The following is a 21,620-nucleotide window of genomic DNA, read 5'->3' on the forward strand; positions in this document are numbered from 1 at the left end:
CCAGTTTGAAGATTGATGACAGTGGTGTCAAAGTCACTTCAGCTTCTGCAACTTTCAGAAGTACTTCCATTTGTTTCAAGTGTATAGTTTGCTGTCACATCGTCTGCTCAGATGGCTACCAGAAGATTATCACAACTGCTCAGTTTACATCATTATCTAAGTGGGCACTTTTACCAAAAGCCACTTAGACACCTGCTGATAATCCCTGGTCCCTTCCCTTAGTCACAAGTATCCTCATTTCAGTTGCAAATACGCATTTTGGTGATTCTGAAAGAGTCTTATCTAGAGGGATAAGCAAAAGTAACATAAACAAACTCTGGCTACTTCCTGCCATAACCTCAATTATCCCATGAGGTCCAACACACTAATCAAGAGGTGTTCTCTCACATTTTCTTTCTTTTTTTCTTTATCCTCACCCAAGGATATTTTTCCATTTATCTTCAGATAGAGTGGGAGGGAGGGAGAGAGAAACATCGATTGTCACCTCCTGTAGGACCCTGACCAGGGCCAGGGACTAACTGTAACTAAAGTACATGCCCTTGATCAGAATCAAACCCGTAACTCCTTGGTCCACAGGCCGACTCTCTAACTGGTGAGCCAAACTGGCCAGGGCTCACATTTTCTTAGATGCCATCTCAAAGGCATTTAAAAAATTTTTTCATTAAATTCATTGGGGTGACACTGGTTAATAAAATTAGATAGGTTTCAAGCGTACAGCTCATTGGTACATCATCTGTATGATGCATTGCGTATATACCACCCAGAGTTAAATCTTTTTTTTCATCACAATATATTTGACCCCTTTACACAAAGACATTTTCACAGTCAAATAGGCACTTTGAGAGTATGCTGGAAATTCCTTTGGGGCTCATTCTGCTAACCACCCTCAGCACCTTTACAGCAGTTAATGGGGTCTGATTAAAAGTCCTCGTTAAGTTGGGTACTGCACTCCCATGTTTGCGTGCCAGCTACAAGGAGCACCCTCACAGCAACCTGTGCCCTCCACAAAGCACTGCTGTGGATGCTGAGTGCCTCTGACAATTCTCAAATGGGATGGGCACTGGGAGATGCCTAGTGGTGCTTCTCCAATTGCCTGAGAGGTAGGAGCTTTCTAAACCATCAGACCTATTATTAAACATGTGCAGTGCTCTTTAAAAAGCAGGACAAACCACAGCAATCTAAAACCTGTATATGTGGTTAATTTCCCACCATTTCTTTAACAACGGAAGTTTAAATAAAAAGGAAAAAAAACAGTAAAAGCAAATATACAACGAGTAAGTCAGGTTTAATCTATAATCCCCTCAATAGTCTAGAGGCAGTAAGATCATTCCAGTGGCCAAAAATTTATTTCAAAGGTCAGATGTATGCCCCTTAATAATGGAATGGAGACAACAGAAAAACCTTGGGTGGGATCCAAAATGACAGAGTAGGTAAAAGTTACTCGCACTCCTTCCAGCACCAAACTGGAATTACAACTAAAATATAGAAGCATCAACCTGAATAACCAACTGAAGACGATGAATCAAGTCTTATAACCAAGGATTTATGAAGAAGCTAAAATGAGACTGGCAGGCCCTGGCCGGTTTGGCTCAGCCGTTAGAGCGTCGGCCTGCGGTCCCGAGAGACCCGGGTTCGGTTCCCGCTAAGGGCATGTACCTTGGTTGCAGTTTGTCCCCGGCCCTGGTCGGTCATGCGGGTGGCAGCCACTCGATGTGTCCCTTTCACATTGATGTTTCTCTCTCTCTCTCTTCCTCTCTTTCCCTCCAACTCTACCTGAACAATAAATGTCCTCGGGTGAGGATAAAAAAAAAAAAAAAAAATGAGACTGGCAGGAAGGGTGGAGATTTGAAAAGGGATTGCCCTGGCACCCATGTGTCATGCCAAGAATCCAGAGGGATATCTCAGCTACAAAGATCCCCTCTTAAAAGTGAGGGGTCTCAGCCCCATGCCTCGCTCCCCAGCCCAGAGCACCAGAGCCAGGAAGATGAGTCCACATAACATCTGGCTTTGAAATAAGCAGAAATCTGTCTTCCAGGGAGAGACGGGTATCTGCTAGAAACCCAGGTGCCTTCTTAAAGAGCCGGCACACAAAATCTTGTTAATGGCTACTTACCCTAAGCTCAAAGAAAAGGAGGGTAGCTTGGAGCAGACCAGTGAAAAGAAACTGGGTTTTTGTGGCTCTGGGGAGAGATCTAAAAGGATAGATGTCATAATCTCTGTGCTGAGTACCTCTCCCACACTGCCCATAGACACCATCTTTGTTGGTTGAGCACCCTTGTCCTATGACATCACCTGGAGGGAATGCACAAGCCCCACCCTCCCAACTCCCTGTCATCCCACCCTGCAGTGCTCAGACCCTGTGGCAAATTCAGCTACCTGGGTCTAGGGGTTAGAAGTCTGGGAAGATTCTGGGTGTGCCAGAGACTGACTTGTGTGGCTCTGGGGCAGGGGTCATATCTAACCAGTGCCACCCCCACCTCCATAGGAGACCCACTAGCCCCACCCTTCAAAATCCCGGCAGCCGAGCCCTGCTGAGCTCGGGGTCTCCACTAGGTCTTGGCTAAATCAAGGACAGACTGAAATGTGTGGCTTCAAGTCAGTGGGCAATTTTCCCTCACATACTCACCTGGTGCAAAACTATCCCTTCACATCACCAAATTTTGGTCTGTTTGGGCTTGGTAATCTCTGCTGGTTGACCCCAGATGACTCCCTAAGATGCCACACCACCAAAAATGTTTGTGGGTACCTAGCATTTGGCAGCTGGCTTTAATGTACTCGCAATTTTTTCTGAGTGTCCTAGGACTCAGCACTGGCACCAAGTTTGAATAAGTATGAGTCTGGGGAACACAACTTGCCCCTATCTGATGACTCACTGAGAATCTACTTCATGCAACTCGGTACCACCAGAGCCCAATAGGTTCAGTCACTGAGCCTAATAGGCAGCCTACAGAAGGAGACAGGTGAAGACAGATCTGAGTGCCTTGTGCCTTTTGCTGACCTATACCAAAGGTCAAGGCTGGTGGAAGGTGGCCTTGGTGAGCAGCTTCACCCTTCTCATGCACATCAATCAAAGCATCATGGACAGTCATACAGTGAGGCTTAATCTGGTTCCAAGCCAACTGCCCAGGGCCAGTCACAGTCAGCATCTAACAGTGACCTGCACCAAGTCTCTCCCAAAAGACCTCAAAACCAACACACCCAGTGGCTAGATTTAGACAATATAAGAGCAGGATCCACTTAGCTCTATAAGTGGCACATCCAAAGGGGGATCACAAGAAGCACCAGACCCAGCTGAAGTAAATTCTGCTTTGTGTGGTGAGCTCCTGCAGAAGAGTACACACATTGTGGTCAAAGTTAATCTTCAAAGTCAATCCCATGCACAGATGGGCCAACAGCAATCAAGACTAAACTAAAATAGGAGGGCTTACATAACCTATGCAAGAAACATTCCTGGAGCATGAGTTGACACAATTAGAAACTGTGCCACTGGGTCCCACAGGACACCTAATAAATAAGGACACCCTATCAAGACTGCAAACACAGCTGATTGACCTAACACAAAAACAAACACAGAGAGGGAGCCAAAATGAGGAGACAAAGAAACATGCCTCAAATGGAAAAACAGAAGATATCTCCAGAAAAAGAATCAAGTAAAATGAAGGCAAGTAATCTACCAGATACAGGGTTCAAAGAAATGGTTATAAGGATGCTCAAGTAACTTGGTGAGAATGTCAACAGCATGAAAAAGGATCTAGAAATCATAAAAAAGAACCTGTCAGAGAGGAAGAATACAATATCTAAAATGAAGAATATACTTGAAAGTATAAACAGTAGGTTAGATGCAACAGAGAATCAAATCAGTGATTTGGAAACAAGGCAGCTGAAAAAACCAGAGCTACAAAAAGAAAACAAAGTTATAAAAAATGAGGTCACTCTAAGAGGCATGTGGGACATTATGAAGTGTAACAATATCAGCATGATACAAGTACTAGGAAAAAAAAAAATAGAGCAAGTGACTAAAAACTTATGTGAAGAAATAATGACTGAAAATTTCCCTAACCTGGTGAAGGAAAAAGACAAAGAAGTCCAGGAAGTGTAGAGATTCCTAAACAAGATGAATCCAAAAAGGCCCATACCAAGAGACACCATAATTAAAGTGGCAAAAGCTAAAGAAAAAGAGAGAATCTTAAAAGCAGCAAGAGAATAACAGTTAGTTACCTACAAGAGAGCTCCCAAAAAGACTGTCAACTGATTTCTCAACAGGAGCATTTCATGCCAGAAGGGATAGGTAAAAACAATATTCAAAATGATGAAAAGCAGGGATCTACTACAACCAAGACTACTCTATTCAGCAAGAGTATCATTTAAAATAGAAAAACAAAAACTTCCTAGCAAGTAAATGCTAAAGGAGTTCATTAATACCAAAGCACAATTGCAAGAAATATAAAGGGTCTTTTTTAAGAAGATGAAAGGAGAAGAAATATTCAAAGAATAAAATCACATTTAATACATACCTATCAATAATCACTTAAATGTAAATGTCTTGAATGCTCCAATCAAATGTCATAGATTAGCTGACTGAATAAGAATACAAGGCCCATATATATGTTGTTTTCATGAGACCCAGCTTGAGACAAATGAAAATGGAAACAACAACACGAAATCAATGAAACACACCAAAAGTAAACCTAAGAGGGAAATTCTCAGCATTACAAGCTTACCTCAAGAAACAAGATAAGCAATCTAACCTTATGCCTAAAGGAATAAGAAAAAGAACAACAAACAATGTCCAAAGTAAGTAGAAGAAAGAAAGTAATAAAGACCAAATTAGAAATAAATAAAATATAATATTACAAAACATCAATAAACCAAGATCTGGTTTTTTGAAAAAATAAACAAGATTGATAAACCTTAAAGAAGACTCATCAAGAAAAAGAGACTCAAATAAATTAAAAGCAGAAATGAAAGAGAAGCAGAAACAACTGATACCATAGAAATACAAAAAATTATAAGAAAATATTATGAACAACTATATTTCAACACATAGACAATCTGGAAGAAAGGGATAAATTTCTAGATACATATCATCTTCCAAAACTAAATAAAAAAGAAACAGAAAATCTGAAAAATGGATTATAGTTAATGAAATTGAAGCTATTATTAAAAACTTCTAACAAACAAAAGTCCTGAAAATTTGGTAAATTTTACCAAATATTCAGCGATGAACTGACACCAATCTGTTTCAAACTATTCCAAAAAATTTAAGAGGATGGAAGACTCCCAAGTTTATATTAAGAGTTCAGCATTGTATTAATTCTAAAACCAAATAAAGACACCACAGAGAAAGAAAATTATAGTAAAATATCCCTGATGAACACAGATGCAGAAATCCAAAACAAAACATTAGCAAACAGGTTTGAGCAATATATTAAAATGATCAGAGTCGAGATATACCCCCAGCAACAAAGGCTGGGGAGCAGACATCCATCCCCAGGCAACAGAAGCACATACCAGCAACTGAGACCCATCCCCAAAAACTACAGCAAAAGCTGAGCAGGAGTTGAGCCCCACAGGGCAGCAGCACTCCCCAGCTACCAGAGGTGGGACCTGGGGCTCCATAGAGGCCTGTATGGTCCAGCAGCTCACAAGAGCAGTGAAAAGCCAGAGCCCTAGAGGGACTGGTGCAATCCAGCTGCCCATGGGTCCTGCAGGGTGCTGGGGCATCAGGAAGCCTGTGTGACCCAGTGGCCCACAAGAGCGGTGAAAAGACTGAGCCCGAGAAAGACTGGTACAATCCAGCTGTCCACCCGTGGGACCTGTGGGGTGCTGGGGCACCACAGAGGCCTATGTGACCCAGCAGGAACTGTGTGATCCAGTTACCCACGGGACTTGAGGGGTGCTGAAGCACCAGAGAGGCCTGTGCAACCCAGCAGCCCATAACATAGGCATAGAGCCGGGTTCCCAAAGAGACTGTGAAATCCAGTTACCACAGGACCTGCAGGGTGTGGGGGCACCAGAGAGGCCTGTGCTACCCAGCTGCACACAAGATAGGCATAGAGATTGTGAAAATGGAGGCAGAGTGAATGGAAGCTACACAGATGACTTCCCAGGACCAAATGGGAATTACAACTAAAATAAAGACAAATTCTCAGATAAAAGCAAGAGTAAAGCAGCAGGACATGACCATATAACCAGGGACACTGTTAGGATTTGTGGAGGCACAAGAGGGTGGTGGGCTGGGAGCCAATGGACAGCAACAGTCTTAGCCTTGGGCAGCGACCTTGGGAAATAAAGACCAAGCCCACTCCACAGAGCAGAGAGTCCAGACAGAGCACTAAAATAGCCACAGCCACTCACCTAGGGGCTATGGTAGAGGGAGGGCGAACTGGGGTGAAACTTGGTGGGGGACACCCGGGATTTGGAGGATACTCAGAGTTTTTGCTGAGTTGCGGCCACAAAAAACGATGGCCAGTGTGCTCCTTCCCAGAGCAGTGGGGAAAAGCAGCAGCCCCCCACCCCTCGAAGATTTAGTCTTTCCCAGGTGAGGCAAAGAAATGCAAATTGAGGCTCATTAACAACCAACATTTATCCCAAGCTCTGGAAATCCTCTTATGCAAAACACCAGGGCTACATTCCAAGGTACTGAGTAACTCAGACCACTAGCCTCCAGGAAAAAGCTGGAGGATAACTGAACCTTTCCTGGGCTTGCAAATCTACCCAGGAAAGTAAGACTTGACAGCAGTGTTTAACGTGGGCTCTTCCACACTCATCCAAACCCAGTAGAGGAAGCCACAAACAGCAGAACACCAACACACACAGGGAAAATTAGGCAGGCTCCAAAACTCACTGAGATAGCCAAAATAGTGCAACAAAGAAACAAATCCCAAATGAAAGAACAAAAGAACTCTATGGAAGATGAGATAAATAAAATGCAGTTAAACAAATTATCAGAGGTAGAGTTCAGAGACATGATCTTGAGGAAGCTCAACAGCATGAGTAAGGACACCAGCACCATGAGTAAAGATATAGAAACATTGAAAACCAACCAAGTGAAATGAAGAATGACATAGCAGAAATTAAGAACACATTGGAAGGACTAACAGCAGAGTAGAAGAGGGTGGGGACCTGATCAGTGAATTAGAAGACAGGGTAGAAAAAAATCAACAAATCTGAAAACCAAAAGGAAAAAAAAATTAAAAACAAGAAGACAGGTTAAGAGAACTGTGGAACAACTGAAAATGTAATAATATTCTCATCATAGGAGTCCCCAAAAAGGAAGAAAAATAAGCAAGGGTTAGAAAATATATTTGAAGAAATAGTGACAGAAAATTTCACTAACTTGTTAAAGGAAGAAGGCATTCAATTTCAAGAGGCACGGAGAGCCACAAGTAAGAACCCAAACAAGCCCACACCAGACAAAAAGTAATTAAAATGTCAAAAATTAAAGACAGAGAGAATCCTAAAAGTAGAAAGAGATAAGCAATGGGTTAACTACAAAAAAAAAAAAAAAAACCCATAAGGCTCTCAGCTGAATTCTCAACAGAAACACTGCAGGCCAGAAGAGAGTGTCATGAAGTAATCAAGGTCATGAAAAACAAAACAAGGATCTGAATCCAAGACTACTCTATCCAGCAAGGCTATCATTCAAAATAGAAGGTCGAATAAGGAGCTTCCCAGACAATAAAAGGCTAAGGGAATATATTAACAACTAACGAGCATTGCAAGATATGCTAAAAGGACTGCTATAATTTGTAGAAGAAATAGGAAGAAAAATTTAACCACACTAAACAAAAATGGCAATAAATAAGTACATATCAATTATCACCTTAAATGTGAATGGTTTGAATGCTCCAATAAAAAGACACAGGGTAGCTGACTGGATAAGAAAGCATGACTCACATATATGTTGTTTACAAGAGACCCACATCACACAAAAGACTCACATAGGTTAAAAGTGAAGGGATGAAAAAAAACCTTTCAAGCAAACGTAAAGAAAAAAAAAAAGCTGGGGTAGCAATACTCATTTCTGATAAAATAGATTTCAAAATGAAGGCCATAACTAGAGACAAAGAAGGCCACTACATAATATTGAAAAAATCTATCCAATAGGAAGATATAACCTTGGTAAACATATATGCACCCAATATAGGAGCACCAACATATATTAAAAATCTTCTGGAGGACTTCAAAGAAGAAATCAACAGCAATACAATCATAGCAGGGGACTTCAACACCTTGCTGACATCACTGGATAGATCTTCTAGACAAAAAATTTACAAGGAAACACAGACTCTAAATGAAGCACTTGATCAAATGGATTTAATAGATATCTACAGAGAATTACATCCCCAAACTGCAGAATTCACATTCTTCTCAAGTGCACATGGGACATTCTCAACGATAGACCACATATTAGGGCACAAACCAAGTCTCTACAAGCTCAAGAACTGAAATAATATCAAGTAATTTCTCAGATCACAATGGCATGCAACTAGAAATCAATTGCAACAAGAACATGCAGAGACATTTGAACACATGGAGGCTAAATAGCATGTTATTGAACAATGAATGGGTTACCATGGAGATCAAGGAAAAAATTCAAAAACTCCTGGAAACCAATGAAAATGAACACACAACACAAAATCTATGGGATGCAGCAAAAGCAGTTATGAGAGGGAAGTTCATAGTACTACAGGCCTACCTCAAGAAACAAGAAAAATTTCTAATAGACTGTCTAACCTCACAACTTAAAGAACTAGACAGCAAACAAAAAGAAAACCCCAGAGCAAGTAGAAGGAAAGATATAGTAAAAATAAAAAAAATGACATGGAGACCAAAAAAAAAAAAAACAATTCAAAGGATCAATGAAACAAAAAGCTGGTTCTTACCTTTAGCTAGACTCACCAAAAAACAAAGAGAGAGAACCCAAATACACAAAATTAGAAATGAAAGAAGAGAAATAATAACTGACACCACAGAAATACAAAGCATTGTTAACAAATATTATGAACAATTATACAGCAACAAATTCGATAATCTAAGCAAAATGGACAAATTCCCAGAAACACATAGTCTCCCAAAACTGAACTGGAAAGAGATAGAAAACTTGAACAGATCAATAACAACAAAAGAAATTGAAGATGTAATCAAGATTCTCCCAGCAAACAATAGCCCAGGCCCGGACGACTTCACGGGGGAATTTTACTGAATATTCAAAAACGAACTAATACCCATTCTCCTCAAACTATTTCAAAAAATTCAAGAAGAAGGAAGACTTCCAAACTCGTTTTATGAGGCCAACACAATTCTAACTCCAAAACCAGAAAAAGACATTACAAAAAAAGAAAACTACAAACCAATATCCCTGATGAATATAGATGCCAAAATCCTAAACAAAATACTAGCAAATTGAATCCAGCAATATATCAAAATAATTATTTACCATGACCAAGTGGGATTAATCCCAGGGATGCAAGGCTGCTATAATATACACAAATCAATAAATGTGATACACCACATAAACAAAATGAAAGATAAAAATTTTATGATCATCTCAATAGATGATGAAAAAGCATTGGACAAAATCCAGCACCCATTACTGATAAAAACGCTCAGCAATGTGGGAATAGAGGGATCATATCTCGACATAATAAAGGCCATATATGAAAGACCTACAGCCAACATCATAGTCAATGGGCAAAAACTAAAAGAATTTCCCTTAAGAATAGGAACAAGGCAAGGATGCTCACTTTCGCCACTCTTATTTAACATAGTACTAGAAGTCTTAGTCACGGTAATCAGACAGGAAGAAAAAATAAAAGGGATCCAAATTGAAAAGGAAAAAGTAAAATTGTCATTATTCGCAGATGACATGATACTATATGTAGAAAACCCCAAAGACACCATCAAAAATTTACTAGACTTAATAAATGAATTTGGCCAAGTAGCAGGATACAAAATTAATGGAAAGAAATCGATGGCATTCTTATAAACCAATGATGAACTCACAGAGGAGAAACTAAAATAAAAACAATCCCATTTACCATCGCAGCAAATAAACTAAGATACCTAGGAATAAACTTAACCAAAGAAATAAAGGACCTATTAGCAGAAAACTACAGGTCACTGAACAAACAAATAGAGGAAGATATAAAAAAGTGAAATCACATACCTTGTGCATGGATTGGAAGAATTAACATCATTAAAATGTCCATACTACCCAAAGCAATCTACAGATTCAATACAATTCCCATCAAAATACCAACGACATATTTCACAGAACTAAAACAAATACTTCAAAATTCATATGGAACCGCCCTGGCCGGTTTGGCTCAGCGGTTATAGCGTCGGCCTGTGGTCCTGAGAGACCCGGGTTCGGTTCCCGCTAAGGGCGCGTACCTCGGTTGCAGTTTGTCCCCGGCCCTGGTCGGTCGTGTGGGTGGCAGCCACTCGATGTGTCCCTTCACATCGATGTTTCTCTCTCTCTCTGTTCCTCTCTCTCCCTCCCACTCTACCTGAACAAAAAATGGAAAAATGTCCTCGGGTGAGGATAAAAAAAAAAAAAAAAAAATTATACAAAATTCATATGGAACCAAAAAAGATCTCAAATAGCCACAGCAATCTTGAAAAAGAAGAACAAAGTTGGAGGAATCACATTGCCAGATTTCAGGTTATACAACAAAGCCACTGTAATTAAAACACCTGGTACTGGCACAAGAACAGGCAGACAGATTAATGGAACAGAATAGAGAACCCAGTAATGTACCCAAGGTAATATGCTCAATTAATATTTGACAAAGGGGGCAAGAGCATACAGTGGAGTAAGGACAGCCTCTTTAATAAATGGTGTTGGGTTATATATGTAATATAATGAACATAACAGTCTGAGGAATACAGTAGACCCAGAAACATGGAAGTAGGGCACAGACTGACATCCCTCAGAAGAGGGGGTGGGGGGGGTGGGAAGAGATAAACCACAGAACTTATATGCATGTATGCATGACCAATGGACATGGACAACTAAGCCGGGGACGGGGCGGAGGTGGGGTGGAGTGGGGGGTGCCAATGGGGTAAAAAAGGTAAAATATCTGTAACAAAAAAATAAATAAAAAATTTATAAAAAAATAAATAAATGGTGTTGGGAAAACTGGACAGCTACATGCAAGAAAATAAAACTAGACCATGAACTTACACCATACGCAAGAATAAACTCAAAATGGATAAAAGACTTAAATGTGACTTGTGAATCTATAAAAATCCTAAGAAACTGTAGGCAACAACATTTCAGACATCATATGCTGCAGAATTTTTACTGATACATTACCTAAGGCAGGAGAAACAAAGGAAAAATGAACACATGGGCCTAAATCAAACTAAAAACCTTCTGCACAGCAAAGAAACAAGCATCAAAATGGAAAGGGAACTCACTATATGGGAGAGCATAATTGCCAATGATACATCAGATAAGAGGTTAATTTCTAAATACAGTATATAGAGTGCTCATACAACTCAACAAAAGGAAGACAAAGGACCCAATTAAAAAATGGGCAGAGGACCTAAATAGACATCTTTCTAACCAGGACATACAAATGGCCAAGAGACATATGAAGAAATGCTCAAAGTCACTAATCGTCAGAGAGATGCAAATTAAAACTATGAGATATCACCCTACACCTGCCAGAATGGCTGCCATCAACAAATCATCAAACAACAAGTACTGGTGAGCGTGTGGAGAAAGGGGGACTCCAGTACACTGCTGGTGGGAATGCAGACTGGTGCAGCCGCTATGGAAAACACTATGGTGTCACCTCAAAAAATTAAAAATTGATCTGCTATTTGACCCAGACATCCCACTTCTAGGAATATATCTTAAGAAGCCTGAAACACCAGTCAGAAAGAATATATGTACCCCGTTGTTTATAGCAGCACTACTTACAATTGCTAAGATCTGGAAATAGCCCAAGTGTCCATCAATGTGGATAAAAAAGATGTGGTACATATACACAATGAAATATGCTGCTGTAAGAAAGAAAGATCTTTTATCTTTTGAGATGACATGGAGGGACCTTGAGAGTATTATGCTAAGTGAAATAAGCCATCAGAAAAAGACAAATACCACATGATCTCACTTATCTGTGGAATATAAGGAACAAGGTGGGCTGATGAACAAAATAAACCCAGAGACATAGAAAGGAGTATGATTCAGACTGACAAATCTCAGAGGAGGAGGGCGGGGGGGATTGATGAGATGAACCAAAGAACTTATATGCATGTATGTATAACCAATGGACATAGGCAACAATGCTGGGGGGGGGGGGTATTGGGGGGGAGGAGAAACATCTGTAACAAAAATAAATTAATAAAAATTAGAAAAAGAAAAATAAATAATATATAGTGTAGGGTAAATTGCACAGATTCTTACAAAAAATGAAACTAGACCACCTTCTTAAACCATATTAGAATAAACTCAAAATGGATTATCAACTTAATGTAACTTAATGATCTTAAATGTAAGATTTGACCATAAAACTTCTAGAATAAAACAAAGGCAGTAAAATCTGGAACATTTCTCTTAGTAATATTTTTTTTCTGATAGGTCACCTTGAGCAAGTGAAAGAAAAGAAAAACAGGACTACATCAAACTAAGAAGTTTTAGCACAGCAAAGGAAAACGTCAACACAATATATTTGAAAATGATATATCTGGTAAGGGGTTTAATATTCAAAATTTATAAAAAACTGATATAACTCAACACCAAAACACAAACAATCCAATCAAGAAATAGAGGACCTGAATAGGCACTTCTCCAAAGAGAACATGCAGATGGCTGAAAAACATATGTAAAGATGTTTAATCGGGGAGGAAAAATGGCGGAGGAGTGAACGGAAGCTACACAGACCGTCTCCCAGAACCAAACTGGAATTACAACTATAACACAGACAAATCGACGGGAAAAAGCAACACAAAAGCAGCTTGCGAGGACCATATAACGAGGGACACTGACTCCATCCCGGTAGGCTTGCGAAGGCGCGAGACGGGGCTGGGAGCCCAGGGTCGGCAGCTCCGCAGCGGCCTTAGCTGGGAGCAGCGCCCTCGGGTTACACTCCCAGGCGGCTCCACAGCGCAGAGCCGGGACAGTGGCTGAAACAGCCACAGCCACTCACCTTGGGCTCCGACAGAGGGAGGGCAGACTGGACTGGAGCTGTGTCGGGACACTCGAGATCTGGAGGGTGCTCAGAGCTTTGGCTGAGCGTAGCCACTCAGGACTGTGGCCACATTGCTCCTTCCCAGGGCTCTGAGGAGAGGCAGCAGCCCCTCCCTCGGAGATCCAACCCCACCCTGTGGGCCATTGAAGTGCTAATTGAGGCTCACTAACGACCAGCATCTGCCCCATCCTCAGGAAATCCCCTTGTGCTAAGCACCTGAGGGAGCTTTTCAATCAACTGACAACCCAAAACTCATCAAGTAACCTAGACTGCTAGCCTCCAGGCAAAAAGCTAGAGGATAACAGTACCTTTCCTGGGCTGGCAACTTTAACCAGGAAAGTAAGACTTGACAGTGGTGTTTAACGTGGGTCCTCCCTCGCTCATCTAAACACAGGAGAGGGAGCCACAAACAGCAGAACACCAACACCCACAGGGAAAACTTGCCAGGCTCCAAAGGCCACTGTGATAGCCAAAATGGCGAAACACAGAAACAGAAGCCAAATGAAAGAGCAAGAGACCTCCACCGAAGATGAGATCAATGTGGAGCAATTAGGCATGTTAACAGAGCTAGAATTCAGAGCCATGATCTTGAGGAAGCTGAACAGCATGAGTAAGGACATAGAGACATTGAAAATAAGCCAATTGGAAATTAAAAACCAACAAGAAGAGATAAAAAATGATATATCAGAAATGAAAAACACATTGGAAGGTTTAAAAAGCAGAGTAGAGGAAGCTGAGGACCGGATCAGTGAATTAGAAGAAAGGGTAGAAAAAATCAACCAATCAGAAAAACAAAAGGAAAAAACGATTAAAAAAACAGGAAGACAGCTTAAGAGAACTGTGGGACAACTGGAAACGTAATAATATTCGCATCATAGGAGTCCCTGAAGAAGAAGAAAATGAGCAAGGGATAGAGAATATATTCAAAAAAAATAGTGAGAGAAAATTTTCCTAATTTGGTGAAGGAAGAAGGCATTCAAGTTCAAGAAGCACAGAGAGTCCCAAGTAAGAAGAACCCAAAGAGGCCCACACCAAGACACATAGTAATTAAAATGCCACAAAATAAAGACAAAGAGAGAATCCTAAAAGCAGCGAGAGATAAGCAACAGGTTACCTACAAAGGGAACCCCATAAGGCTCTCAGCTGACTTCTCACAAGAAACACTACAGGCCAGAAGGCAATGGCATGAAGTAATCAAAGTCATGAAAAACAAAAATCTGAATCCAAGACTACTCTACCCAGCAAGGCTATCATTCAAAATAGAAGATCAAATAAAGAGCTTCCCAGACAAAACAAGGCTAAGGGAATACATTAGCACCAAACCAGCACTGCAAGAAATGTTAAATGGACTGCTGTAATTAGCAGTAGAAATGGGAAGAAAAATAGAACCACACTAAACAAAAATGGCAATCAATAAGTACATATCAATAATCACCTTAAACGTAAATGGATTGAATGCTCCCATAAAAAGACACAGAGTAGCTGATTGGATAAGAAATCATGACTCATCTATATGTTGTTTACAAGAGACCCACCTCTCAACGAAACACTCACATAGGTTGAAAGTGAAGGGATGGAAAAAAATGTTCCAAGCAAATGGAAAGCAAAAAAAGCTGGGGTAGCAATTCTCATATCTGATAAAATAGATTTCAAAATGAAGACCATAACTAGAGACAAAGACGGCCACTACATAATATTGAAAGGATCTATCCAACAGGAAGATATAACCTTGATAAACATATATGCACCCAATATAGGAGCACCAAAATATATTAAAAATCTTCTGGAGGACTTCCAAGGAGAAATCGACAACAATACAATCATAGCAGGGGACTTCAACACCCCGTTTACAGCACTGGATAGATCCTCTAGGCAAAAAATTAGCAAGGAAACAGAGACTCTAAATGAAGCACTAGACCAAATGGATTTAATAGATATCTACAGAGAATTACACCCCAAAACTACAGAATACACATTCTTCTCAAGTGCACATGGGACATTCTCAAAGATAGACCACATGATAGGACACAAACTAAATCTCTACAAGTTCAAGAAGATTGAAATCATATCAAGCATCTTCTCAGATCACAGTGGCATGAAACTAGAAATCAATTGCAACAAGAACATGCAAAGACACTTCAACACATGGAGGCTAAATAGCATGTTATTAAACAATGAATGGGTCACCGAGGAGATCAAGGAAGAAATTAAAAACTTCCTGGAAACCAATGAAAATTAACACACAACAACACAAAATCTATGGGATGCAGCGAAAGCAGTTCTGAGAGGGAAGTTCATAGCACTACAGGCCTACCTCAAAAAACAAGAAAAATTTCTAATTGACTGTCTAACCTCACAACTTAAAGAATTAGAAAGCAAACAAAAAGAAAACCCCAGAGCACGTAGAAGGAAGGAAATAGTAAAGATCAGAGCAGAAATAAATGACATAGAGACCAAAAAAACAATTCAAAGGATCAATGAAACAAAGAGCTGGTTTTAAGAAAAGATAAACAAGATTGATGGACCCTTAGCTAGACTCACCAAGAAACAAAGAGAGAGAACCCAAATACACAAAATCAGAAATGAAAGAGGAGAAGTAACAACCGACACCACGGAAACACAAAAGATATGGCAACAAATTCAACAATCTAAGCGAAATGGACAAATTTTTAGAAACACACAGTCTCCCAAAACTATTCCCGGAAGAGATAGAAAACTTGAACAGACCAATAACAACTAAGGAAATTGAAGAGGTAGAAATTGAAGACTCTCCCAGCAAACAAAAGCCCAGGCCCAGATGGCTTCACGGGGGAGTTTTACCGAACATTCAAAAAAGAACTAACACCCATTCTCCTCAAACTATTTCAAAAAATTCAAGAAGAAGGAAGACTTCCAAACACGTTCTATGAGGCCAGCATAATTCTAATTCCAAAACCAGAAAAAGACACTACGAAGAAAGAAAACTACAAGCTAATATCCCCGATGAACATAGACACCAAAATCCTGAACAAAATATTAGCAAATCGGATCCAGAAATACATAAAAAAAATTATTCACCATGACCAAGTGGGATTCATTCCAGGGATGCAAGGCTGGTACAATATTCGCAAATCAATAAACGTGATACACCACATAAACAAAATGAAGAATAAAAACCACATGATCATATCAATAGATGCTGAAAAAGCATTCGACAAAATCCAGCATCCATTTCTGATAAAAATGCTCAGCAATGTAGGAATACAGGGATCATATCTCGACATAATAAAGGCCATATATGAAAGACCTACAGCCAACATAATACTCAATGGACAGAAACTAAAAACATTTCCATTAAGAACAGGAACAAGACAGGGATGTCCACTTTCGCCACTCTTATTTAATATTGTACTGGAAGTCTTAGCCACAGCACTCAGACATGAAGAAAAAATAAAAGGGATCCAAATTGGAAAGGAGGAAGTGAAACTGTCATTATTTGCAGATGACATGATATTATACATAGAAAACCCTAAAGACTCCATCAAAAATCTACTAGACTTAATAAATGAATTTGGCAAAGTAGCAGGATACAAAATTAACATCAAGAAATCGACGGCATTCTTGTACACCAATGATGAACTCACAGAAAGAGAAACTGAAAAAGCAATCCCATTTACCATCGCGCCAAAAAAATTACGATACCTAGGAATAAACTTAACCAAAGAAGTAAAGGACCTATTTGCAGAAAACTACAGGTCATTTAAAAAAGAAATAGAGGAAGATATATAAAAGTGGAAGCACATACCCTGTTCATGGATTGGAAGAATTAACATCATTAAAATGTCCATACTACCCAAAGCAATCTATAGATTCAATGCAATCCCCCTCAAAGTACCAACAACATATTTCATAGAACTAGAACAAATACTTCAAAAGTTCATATGGAACCAAAAAAGACCCCGAATAGTCACAGCAATCTTGAAAAAAAAGAACACAGTAGGTGGGATCACAATACCAGATATCACGCTATACTACAAAGCGACTGTAACCAAAACAGCCTGGTACTGGCACAAGAACAGGCATATAGACCAGTGGAACAGAACTGAAAACCCAGAAATGGACCCAAGGCAATACGCTCAATTAATATTTGACAAAGGTGGCAAGAGCATACAGTGGAGTAAGGACAGCCTCTTTAATAAATGGTGTTGGGAAAATTGGACAGCTACATGCAAAAAAATGAAACTAGACCATCAACTTACACCATACACAAAAATAAACTCAAAATGGATAAAAGACTTAAATGTGACCCGTGATACCAGAAAAATTCTAGAAGAAAATGTAGGCAACAAAATTTCGGACATCATACGGAGCAGAATTTTCACTGATACATCACCTAAGGCAACAGAAATAAAGGAGAAAATGAACACATGGGACTACATTAAACTAAAAAGCTTCTGCACAGCAAAAGAAACAATCATCAAAATGGAAAGGCAGCCCACTGATTGGGAGAACATCATTGCCAATGATGTATCAGATAAGGGGTTAATTTCCAATATATATATAGAGTGCTCATACAACTCAACAAAAGGAAGACAAAGAACCCAATGAAAAAATGGGCAGAGGAGCTGAATAGACACCTCTCCAAACAGGACATAGAAATGGCCAAAAGACATATGAAGAAATGCTCAACATCACTAATCATCAGAGAGATGCAAATTAAAACAATAATGAGGTATCACCTCACACCTGTCAGAATGGCCGCCATCAACAAATCATCAAACAACAAGTGTTGGCGAGGGTGTGGAGAAAAGGGGACTCTAATACACTGCTGGTGGGAATGCAGATGGTGCAGCCGCTATGGAAAACAATATGGTGCTACCTCAAAAAATTAAAAATTGAACTTCCATTTGACCCAGTGATCCCACTGCTGGGAATATACCCTAAGAAGCCTGAAACACCAATCAGGAAGAATATATGTACCCCCATGTTCATAGCAGCACTATTTACAATAGCTAAGATCTGGAAACAGCCCAAGTGTCCACCAGTAGACGAATGGATTAAAAAGCCGTGGTACATATACACAATGGAATACTATGCAGCGGTAAGAAAGAAAGATCTCTCATCCTTTGAGATGACATGGAGGGACCTGGAAAGTATTATCCTAAGTGAAAGAAGCCAAGCAGAAAAAGACAAATACCACATGATCTCACTTATATACGGAATATAATGAACATAACCTTCTGAGGAATACAGTAGACCCAGAAACATGGAAGTAGGGCACAGACTGACATCCCTCAGAAGAGGGAGTGGGGGGTGGGGGGGTGGGAAGAGATAAACCACAGAACTTATATGCATGTATGCATGACCAATGGACATGGACAACTAAGCCGAGGACGGGGTGGAGGTGGGGTGGGGTGGGGGGTGCCAATGGGGTAAAAAGGTAAAATATCTGTAACAAAAAGATAAATAAATAAATTCATAAAAAAATAAATAAATAAATAAAGATTAAAAAAAAAAAAAAAGATGTTTAATCTTTACATCAGACAGATGCACATTAAAACCACAATGAGACATCCCCTCACACGTGTCAGTGAGAATGGCTATCATCAATAAATCAACAAACAACAAGTGTAGGCAAGGATGTGGAGAAAACAGAACCCTCATGTACTTTTGGTGGGAATGTAGAATGGTGCAGCCACTGTGGAAAACAGTATGGATTTTCTTCTAGAAATTAAAAATGGAACTGCTTTATGACTCAGTGATTCTACTTCTGGGTATATATCCCAAGAAACTCAAAACACTTATTCAAAAGAATACATGCACCCCTATGTTCATTGCAATATTATATACAATACCCAAACTATGAAAGAAACTCAAGTTCCCATTAATAGTCTAGTGGATAAAAAAGAGATGGAATATTACTCAGCTATAAAGAAGAATGACACCTTACTATTTGTGACAGCATGGATGGACCTACAGGGTATTATGCTAAGGGAAATAAGTCAGTCAGAGAAATACAAATACCATATGATTTCACTGACATGTGGAATCTAAAAAACAATATAAATGAACAAACACAACATAAGCAGACTCATAGATAAAGAGAATATTTTGATGGTGGCCAGAGGGAAAGGGGGTTGGGGGGCTGAGTGAAAAGGTAATGGGATTGAGAGTACAGATTAGCAGTTACAAAACAGTCATGGAGATACTGTATACAGTAAACCATAGAAAGTAGGATCAACAATACTGTAATAACTATGTATGGTGCCAGGTTGGTACAGAAAACACTTTGTAAAGTATATTCTTTTCTAACTGTTATGCTGCACATCTGAGACTAATATAAAATAATAAATGTAAAGTCTTATTAAAAAACTAAATAAATAACAAAAAAGATGGTGGGGGGAGGACAGGAACTGGTAGACAGCTTTAAGAAAGTCATGAAGATATTTGCAGTACTGTGGTTCTTGGAAGTGAGCATGTACAATGTTTGCCAATAACTACCAGAGAAATGCATTTCAAATTCTCACACTGGTTATTACAACAATAACACATGAAGACCTACTAATTAATGAGGAGGAATATGAATTGTTATAGCAAATGTGGATAGGAAAATGTATGTAATTTTATGCCTACTTCAGTTCTCTGCACAATGTAACCTTTAAAAATATTTCTTAATATGTAAGCTTTATGGGGGCAAACCAAGTATAGGAAAATGTTAGAAAGTTCACCAAAACCTTGCAAACTCACAGGTCTTTAAGGGTAAGGCCCTTGATGATTCTGCAGAAGTGCACATTCCATATAGCCAGATCATCCAAATACTTGGAGGAGAGAAGAATGGCCCCCAAAACAACTCGTTTCCAGTTTGTGGGACTAATGTCTATTTCGGCATAAATCACAAGTCTTTCTATGTAAACCTGCGAAAGTGAAACACGGGTCTTTAATTTTAGTTCAGTTTATGTGCTGTGATAAGAACTGTTAGGAAGGACAGTCAGTCAGTTAGAGTAATACAAATACCATATGATTTCACTTACATGTGGAATCTAAAGAACAATATAAATGAACAAATAAAACATAAGCAGACTCATAGATAAAGAGAATATTTACACAGACTGCTTGGCCAGCCAAAGTCAGAGGCCAAGTCACAGTTGCAAACCAGGTACTTCTGTTGCCAACATTGCCCATGTGAATTTCTATCCAAAGTTTTGGTCACAGGAATGAATGGACATCTTAGCAAAAGACTCTCAGAGGAAATGCTATTACCTTTCTACTTGTAAAGGGCAGCACGGACAGGCCCAGTGTGGATACTTGAGTGCCTACCACGTGCACCATTTCATACCTGATTGGTAGTCATATACATAACACTTGAATACGTTAACCCCTGATAATACTGAGTTTATGAATACTTCTTTACACAGGACTAGTCCTTTTGTAGCACAAGCAGTAGATTCAACGGGTTGTCAAGAGAGCCCCCCGTGGCTGCTGTGCGGTGCAGCGGGACAGGCAGTGCAAAGGGCTGTGCTTGAGGCAGGTCTTGACAGCTGCCGAGTATTCCTGGACTTAGTGCCTTTGTCAGAGACACACATGCACACAAAGGAGGGTCTGTTTTCTATCCCTAGTCTGCACATCCTCAGGACCATTTTAGGAAATTCATCTCTGTCTTACACAGTCTGAGGCTTAGTCAGTGCTGGTGGTTTCAGGTGGTAACAGAGCTGCCATCTCTGCATCCCTGGTCCTCTACCCCTGCCAGGAGCTTGTGAGGGTTCATGACTTCTTTTACGTGTATTAAATGTCTGTTCTACAAAGACCTGGGCAACCTTAACAGCTAAGTAAACATTATAGAGGCAAGCTGTGATCTGTTGTTCCCTCAAAGGGTGCTTTGCAAAAGAGTATGTATGCCATTTGATGAAAAAAAAGAAGTCCAATTTTAAAGAGTATGTTTACTGTCTGAGGTTATCAATCAACAGTTCAGATTTGCCAATGTTCTTGAAACATTGGTTATTGAACATTATATGTTTTTTTAAATATGTTTTTATTGATTTTTTTTAGAGAAGAGAGAGAAATATCAATGTGAAAGAGAAACATCGATTCTGCAATCCCAGGATGAAGTTGCAGACTGGGGATGGAGCTCACAACCCCAGCATGTGCCCTGACTGGGAATCAGATCTGGACCTCTCAGTCAATGGGACAATGCTCAATCCACTGAGCCAAGCAGGCTGGTGAACATTATATGTTCTTAGTAAAAGTTTGCACCAATCCCCAATACTCAGAGCTCTCAGATATTCTCAGAATGAACTTCCTTGCACGGTTCAACTTTGTACTTTATGGGAATACTTAGAGGCAGTTTTACAACACTGGCAACCTCTCACCTTCCTGACACCTTTACTGGCAGACGTGGTATGTGCCATCCTCACTCATTCATGCCACTTGCCCTCCCGT

General features: G+C 39.8%; 1 protein-coding gene across 1 annotated transcript in view; it reads right to left on the reverse strand.

Annotated features, from left to right (window-relative positions):
* Positions 1 to 21,620, reverse strand: part of LOC118634031 (cyclin-Y-like protein 1) — a 64,466-nt gene that overhangs the window by 4,232 nt on the left and 38,614 nt on the right. Inside the window, exon 9 of the mRNA XM_036268372.1 lies at positions 19,932 to 20,098. Coding sequence (XP_036124265.1) covers positions 19,932 to 20,098 — 167 coding nt within the window. The remainder of the gene's footprint in view (positions 1 to 19,931; positions 20,099 to 21,620) is intronic.

This window comes from Molossus molossus, unplaced genomic scaffold, assembly GCF_014108415.1.
Source record: "Molossus molossus isolate mMolMol1 unplaced genomic scaffold, mMolMol1.p scaffold_m16_p_1, whole genome shotgun sequence".
NCBI lineage: Eukaryota > Metazoa > Chordata > Mammalia > Chiroptera > Molossidae > Molossus > Molossus molossus.